Source organism: Vitis vinifera, chromosome 8 (genome assembly GCF_030704535.1).
Source record: "Vitis vinifera cultivar Pinot Noir 40024 chromosome 8, ASM3070453v1".
In the NCBI taxonomy this organism is placed as follows: Eukaryota; Viridiplantae; Streptophyta; class Magnoliopsida; order Vitales; family Vitaceae; genus Vitis; species Vitis vinifera.
This window is the reverse complement of record NC_081812.1, coordinates 17,415,570-17,422,615: the sequence shown is the minus strand read 5'-3', so window position 1 is coordinate 17,422,615 and position 7,046 is coordinate 17,415,570. Positions and strand designations below refer to the sequence as shown.

Sequence of the window (7,046 nt, the reverse complement as noted above, 5' to 3'; positions counted from 1 at the left end):
AACCGAAAAAAATTATTGATTCACTGTTCACTGGTCGGGATGATGAACCTCTTCAACTCCTTCCCCACGCACACGGCCAGAAACCCTTTTGGGACGACCTTGGTAGAAAGCATTGAACTAGTGTTTGTGAAAGAGAGTCTTCTTGAGGAACTTGATGCTCTTGCTGCCATTGTTAGAGGAGTAAGTAGAGTTGTGTCTGCCATTGAGGTGAAACGGCCGACTGTGGGAGCCTGTCGCGGCGTGTTGGGGGTGGGTGGCAGTTGTTGAAGAGGGAGGGTTTGGAAGGAGGTCCTCCAAAACGGCGTCATTTTGACGCTAGAAACATCAAAACGACGTCGTTTTGATGCTGATAAACAAAATAAAAATAAAAATTAATCGAACGGTCCAGTTTGTCCGATTCACCGGTCGGACCCTGGTTCAACCAATCCGATCCCAATTTAACCTATATATTTCCGATATAATTGATCGGATTGAAACCGTGACCGACTAATCCAATCCGATTTTTAAAACCATGATAAAAAGTTAGCACCTTAACAAACTTTTGTGTTCTATGGAAGATGAAAGTTGCATCCTAACAAGCACGAAAAGGTTGGTACTAAAATGTTCCATATGATTTTGTTTGACCAGCAAGAAGTAAATTTTATCTTTTAGTACAATGCATAACAATATGGTTTTGTATTATATATTTAGGATTTTAAAATTAAATATTAAAAAAATATTTTCTTCATTCTTTAATTATGAGGAGAAAAAATAAGGAAAAAAATTGAATAAAAAGTTTTACTAAGTTTTTTTTTAATTATTATTCTAAAGTTTTGAGAGGTCATCCTAACAACAGGAGTCTACTCAAAACGTAACGCAAGTCTTCCTTCCAAAAAACCGTCTTAATATCTGAAACCCTAAAATGGGTGGTAGTAGCGAACCTCCCCAAACCCCAGAAAAATCTCCCCAATTTCGATCCAACTTTCCTAAGCTTTCTCTCTTTCTCTTTCTCTCTCTCTCTCTAGACCTTTCCATGTGGAGTGAGCAGCGCTGCGATCTTGTACGCGTATTTTCACTCTGCTCTCTATGGTCTACCTGTCTTTGTTTCTGTTTTTTTTTTTTTTTTTTTCCTTTCTTCTGTCTCCCCCCAAATTCTGCGTGCCCGTATATTTCCTAGTCTTTGCCCTCAGTCTGTTAGAAAAAGGATAAGTCGGATTTCTAACACATACTGTTGTTATTTAGTGAGTTTATCTTTCCAAAACATATTGCATTGTTTCTGTTTTTATTTGCATTATATTGTGATCAAGTTTAGTAAATCCCGGTAGACACTAAACATCAAGCATTACATACTAAATGATCGTACACTGAATTGACTTTAAACATTTATACAGACAGTATAATATAACCTAATGATAAGTTGTCAAACATTAATTGCAACAAATAATAAGAATATTATATATATATAAAAAAAAAAAACAGTTGCATTTGTTAAGCACTGAATCGAAAATCTTAATTCAGGTTTAGTGGATCACATTAGTTGTGTTATCCATAATTATGCAAGGGATCTCAATATTTGGACCAAGATTGTTAATTGTAAGTTGTTAATATTGAAATTTTAATTTTAGTTGGTGTTTTCAAATTTCATCTATGCTACAGCAAGCCTGGCATTGGGCCATTTAGTAGAAGGCAAATTGATAATAGAGGGCAATAGCGTTGTGCTTAAGGGTGAATGTTACGTTCTTTACAAGATGGCAAATACAGATACCTCACGACATCTCAGCTATTATAAAATATTGGCACAAGGGAGAAATACTGGGAGAGCTTAAGAGTAGAAAACGTTGTCGATAATGGTTGTGTGAAGTGGGTCGCTCAAATGGGTGGCCCAGTTGTTGAGAGGGCCTTTTCCGGTGACGGCTGCCTGGACGGCGAATCCCAGGAAACCAATCATGGCAAGGCGAGCGTGCTTGATCTCCGCCAGTTGGAGGACCGCCTTCTTCTCCGGGTCAGCTGCCAATCCCAATGGGTCGAAGAACTTTCCACCTGGGTACAGCCTCTTTTCTGGGTCCAGCTCTGCATTCCTCTGGAACTCAATGTACCCAATCACCAGAACTTCAATCCAGATCAATGTGGTCATGGAGAATGGAAGTGGTTGCCCTAGATACGATGATCCTTCGATCAGCTCCACCTGAATTATCAATCAACCAAACCTTATTATTAGTAATAGGATCCACCCAAAAAACCACACATCCTGTATCGCAACTATGTACATACCTTTCCGGCATCTTGCCATGTGACTCCGGTGAGTGACTCCACGGCGAGAGCACCGAGTGTGGCCAACATGGCCCACCTCCCATGAATGAGCTCGCACTCACGGAACCGCTGCAGCCCAAAAACCTCGGTGTAAGGCTGGAACGGGGTCGACTTCACCTCGCCGCCCTCGAACCTGGTTCCGATGACGTCTCCGGCGATGTTCTTGGCCAAGTTCTGGTCCAAGGAGTCGTAATCGTACTGCAAGTACTCGGCGGGCTTGCCCAAACCGAAGGGGTCAAATCCGTAGTCCCCAACCAAGGTCCCATCCAGCCACTCTGGAGCTACGGCTCCCGGGAACCATAGCGGGCGATCGGACACCCGCTTCGCGGCCTTCTTTGCGGGCGCTTTCTTACGACCGAACCCGAATCGGGCTTGGACGCGGCCGGTGTTTGAGTGGACGTCGGGAAGGCGTGTTCCCATGAATGAGGACGTAGCGGCGGCGGCGGCGGCAGTGGTGGTTGCCATGGCTGTTGTGTAAGGAGTGGCGGGTGTGGAGATGTTGGAGAGAGTGAGAATGGAATTGTGGTGGTGTGAGGATTCGACTGGGGATATATTTGGTTTGGTGAAGGCTTTGTGGTATATCCAGGGTGAGGCTTGGTGGCCGTTGGATTGGAGGAGCGTATCCATCTGAGGGGTGTGGGAGCGTCGGCCTTATCTTCGCCTTATCTGATTTTTGAGACCCACCGTTTGTGATGACCACAGGTCTGCACGTTTCGTGGCTTTTTCTGTGGCTGACATCGTAAACCTATTATGCAATATCTTTCTCCAATTAACCTTGTCAATTATTCCCATGAGTAAATAATGATTTTGAGAGAGTTTTTATTATTTTTAATACTTAAATAATAAAATTTATTAAATATTAAAAATATTAAAAACAATTTATTAAATTATTCTTGAATGACCTTTTTAAATATATTTAACTGATTATAGGAAATATTTTTAATATTTATAACTCATTATCTTATTTATATTTTAATAACTTCAAAATGCTTATGGCTTTTCTATTATTTATATTTTAATAACTTGGAAATAATTATGACTTTTTATAAAAAGATGAATAAAGAAGATAGGGAAAATTTTCGAGCCCAATTTCCAAAGAATTGAAATTGGTGGCCAAGTTCTGCAGAGTCTGAGCCAAGAGCCCAATAACATAATTAATCCCCCTAGCAGCCCAGAAACAGTGTGATTTATAATTATTTCCGTTTTTGCCTTTGATGAACGCAACACCACCTCCTCTGCAACTGAACATCTCACCACCGGGGCTCACCTTTTCCCTTGCCAACACTCTCTTCTTTCATCTCTTCATCACTCCCTCATCATATTTCCATACCCATTTTCCCTCTTTCCCACAGCCACAATCCCATCCGACCACACCCACGGACTAACGCCATATCGTCCCTGGCCTTGCCGCCACGGTCCCCATCTCTGACTTTGCCAAGCAACCCATCGTCGCTCTCTCCTTCGGCCCCACGGGAGAGCGATCGTTACAATAATCTGAAACTGCAAAAACGGTTAAAATTAAGATGGGCTGAGCTAGAAACCCAATAATTGAATGGGCTGGACTAGGGCCTTGAAAAGGAGGGTTAGGCCCAGCAGCCCCTGCTTCATCTTACAAGAGGAAAACGATCCAACAGCCATGGTAGGACTGTGCCGCAGAGCAAAACCCATAGCAGCTCTCTATCTTCCGGATCAGGTAAAGGTTTTCTAACACTTGCTCAGGGTTCTTTTTTTTTTTTTTTCCTTTTGGAAACTGGATTCTTCATATTCTACCTGAGAGAGAAAATCGGTTTGTTGAGTAAAAGGTTTTTCTTTATATATTTATTTTTTAAATTTTAAAATTTTAAAATTTTATTGAAAGAAAATGGGAGAAAAAATCGGTACCTAACTGTTAGGGGAAATTGAGGTCGATTAACGTGACCATATTTCTTTGTAAATGGTAATTTCTGAGTTGCGTTTTACAATTTTCTGCACCACACACTCCCTCAATCTGAATTTTCTGTATTGGGTTTCGTACGCAGGTTCCATTTACATTGTAAAATCAGCTAAAGTACAATGGTAATGTGAGCCGTTTTCTTTCAATTTTTGGGTTTTGGTTGTAAGCCAGAGACGTAGACACCTGATCACCCATACATTTCTGGATAGTTGTCAGACTGCACAAGTAACTAAATCTTTTTATACCTGTTTGATATCTTATAGTTGGGGAAAAAACATTTACTTCCATGTAATTTTCTGGGGTAGTCATTCAGGGATAGGTTGCTTCCTGGGCTTATCGTACAGGGTGGGAAACCTAAGTTATGAATATGTGCTAGTTATTTCAAAAGATAGTTTAATCTGGTTTCCAGTGGGTTTTTTTTCCCCAATAGCTTGGGTTTGATTGGAATTATGAGAGGATATGGACATTGCAGTAGTTTAAAGATCATTATTGTTTGGGTTTAATTGCATATTGGTGAATGTTTTTTTTTTTCTAACATCCAAGTAAACTTCATTGAAGGTTTTGGTGATCCTTTTGGTGCAACTATATTAGAATTATGCTCTTTTGAGCACAAAAAATTGCAACAGATTTTAACTCAACAGCGCTGAAGCTAACACTAAGATTTGATAAATAAAGAGAACACATGAATTCCTTAAGGAAGACATTTTTTGGCTAATGTTTGTGATATAAGGACACTGGCTGATAGATCCATGATTACTATTGTCTAGTTAAAAATGCATAATGCTTGATGAATATTACTATGTGGCAGTGAGATCGCAGATTTTGGTCCTTTGTTCTCTCTTTTTTTTATTTTTTATTCTTGATTTTCTTTAATGGATGTTGATGATTGGTGCAGATGGCTTCGGGTTATGCCTGACATGCATATGGTTGAGGAGACTTGGATATGGGAACTCGAAACTTTTTATGGGACTTTGGTAAGAAGTGTTTCACATTTGGGCTCATAGGCCTTACCATTTCAGATCGATATGCCAGTATTGCCCATGTGCAAGGCCTCTCCATGTATCCCACATTCAATCCCAATGCTAGAACTTTTATGGGATCATTGACTGGTAACATAGTTAAGAGAAAGCTTAAACAAGTTCTGCCCTCCTGTGTTTTAAAATTAATTGCAATGATCATTCTTTTTTATGCAGATGATTATGTCTTGTTGGAGAAATTTTGCCTTGAAAAGTACAAGTTTTCTCATGGTGATGTGATAGCATTCCGGTAATCTTTTTATTGATGCTCTATTAGCATGTTTATTAGAATAAAAAATCTGGATAATTTGTATACCTACATTATAATATATCATTTCAGCAAGAGTTCTGTGTTTTATATCATCTGAATGCCATTCTTCATTTTTGCATATGTGTGTTGCATGCTATTGATGCGGAATTTTAATTACTGATTCTGATTATGCTATAGTTGCAAACTTTTTCAGCTCCCCAAATAATCACCGTGAGAAACAAATAAAGAGAATAATTGCCTTGCCAGGGGATTGGATCACAGCACCACATTCATATGATGCCTTGAGGATTCCAGAGGGGCATTGTTGGGTTGAGGGAGACAATTCTGCTTCTAGTTTGGATTCAAGATCTTTTGGCCCAGTATGTTGCCTTAACACCATGTTCCTATATTACTTGAAGGAGGGGGGCTTTGGAGGTTTAAATGATGATTATATTCTTCATTATTTTATTTCGGTATTTGCATGATCACAAATTTAGAAGTCTATACTGGAAAATATAGAAACATTTGAGTTTGAAGTAGACTTGGCATAATAGTTCTGAATAATTGTTCTCCAATGTCATGCTTTCTGAGACACACACAAATAGACACACTCCTTGGCCAACTTAGTGCCTATGATACTGATTTAGGTTGTTTACTGCACCAGTCAATGGCGATAAAATGTGCAGTTTGATGTAGACTTAGCATAATAATACTGAGAATAGGTGTTGCATGAGGCTTTTGGTAGAGAATTAGTGTACGAAGGAAGAACAAAATTTGTGACGATTTTAATTTGTTCTCTCCATCAGTATTGGCAAATGTGGTGTGTGTGTTTGTTTCAACTAATTGCGCACATAGAAAGATAATGATTTAGATTGCTTATCTGCATCAATCTTAATACCAAGAATATATTAAGAGTAAGTGAGTAACAACTCAATTTAATATTGGTTTGAAGTTTAGGCCATGTTGTTCCTGATTATCTATGTTATCTTCAGAGATAACCTCTCTGTGACACTTTACGATCACTCTTTTTAATTTCTGTAATAGAGTAGTTGGTTTTTGCCTCCAGGAATCAAGTTTTCCCCCCTTGGAAGCTGCTTTAGAGCGTTCTTGTTAGTTGATTTTTTTCTTAAACAGAAATCAACACTGTTTACTGTTTATGTTAATATATATACTGAACTGTGTGATTGTTAGCCAGAGTCTTGGTTTTCTGTAACTTGAATGTGATGCCAATGCAGGTTCCTTTGGGTTTAGCTTGCGGAAGGGCCACCCACATTGTGTGGCCTCCTCAGCGAATAGGGGAAGTTGAGAGAAGAATCCCTCATGACAGAATTTCTTTCGGCTAATTGTGTTAGAACTGCAGGTTCCTGTTTTGCTCAGGAAAACTTATCCTTGATTTATTTATTTATTGAGCATTTGCTGTGGCAGTGTTCTATCATTGAACTGGAGGCTATCTTGAGCAAGAAAACAAGCTGGTGTATACTGTAACAAATGTAACAATATACCCCCCAGTCAAATTTTGACCCTGGTGCGATCCCATTTGGTTTTTGCATGCTCAAAA

The 7,046-nt window shown here is 39.3% G+C and overlaps 2 protein-coding genes across 5 annotated transcripts; one reads left to right on the top strand and one right to left on the bottom strand.

Annotated features, from left to right (window-relative positions):
* Positions 1-1,677: 1,677 nt before the first annotated feature.
* LOC100266604 (chlorophyll a-b binding protein CP29.2, chloroplastic-like) lies at positions 1,678-3,059 on the bottom strand. The gene is made up of 2 exons (XM_002279798.4): positions 2,251-3,059; positions 1,678-2,164 (listed from the first exon to the last, which is right to left on the bottom strand). The coding sequence occupies exons 1-2, from the start codon at positions 2,914-2,916 to the stop codon at positions 1,802-1,804; spliced, it is 1,029 nt and encodes a 342-aa protein (XP_002279834.2). The 5' UTR covers positions 2,917-3,059; the 3' UTR covers positions 1,678-1,801.
* Positions 3,060-3,456: 397 nt separating this feature from the next.
* Positions 3,457-7,046, top strand: LOC100244265 (uncharacterized). Of its 4 annotated transcripts, none has more exons than XM_059739151.1 (6): positions 3,457-3,982; positions 4,308-4,344; positions 5,118-5,331; positions 5,416-5,488; positions 5,703-5,868; positions 6,724-7,046. In XM_059739151.1, the coding sequence occupies exons 3-6, from the start codon at positions 5,166-5,168 to the stop codon at positions 6,829-6,831; spliced, it is 513 nt and encodes a 170-aa protein (XP_059595134.1). In that variant the 5' UTR covers positions 3,457-3,982; positions 4,308-4,344; positions 5,118-5,165; the 3' UTR covers positions 6,832-7,046. The 4 variants fall into 4 exon arrangements, with proteins under 4 accessions (XP_059595134.1, XP_010654164.1, XP_002279805.1 ...); XM_010655862.3 differs by having other exon boundaries at positions 3,458-3,982; positions 4,308-4,447; XM_002279769.4 differs by lacking the exon at positions 4,308-4,344 and having other exon boundaries at positions 3,459-3,982.

Excerpts from the sequence above, each read along its gene's own strand:
- LOC100244265 (XM_059739151.1), top strand. The coding sequence starts at position 5,166 with ATGGGAACTCGAAACTTTTTATGGGACTTTGGTAAGAAGTGTTTCACA. Across the intron at positions 5,332-5,415 it reads TTTTATGGGATCATTGACTG|ATGATTATGTCTTGTTGGAG; the intron begins GTAACATAGTTA and ends TTTTTTATGCAG. Across the intron at positions 5,489-5,702 it reads GGTGATGTGATAGCATTCCG|CTCCCCAAATAATCACCGTG; the intron begins GTAATCTTTTTA and ends AAACTTTTTCAG.
- LOC100266604 (XM_002279798.4), bottom strand. The coding sequence starts at position 2,916 with ATGGATACGCTCCTCCAATCCAACGGCCACCAAGCCTCACCCTGGATA. Across the intron at positions 2,165-2,250 it reads CATGGCAAGATGCCGGAAAG|GTGGAGCTGATCGAAGGATC; the intron begins GTATGTACATAG and ends TTGATAATTCAG.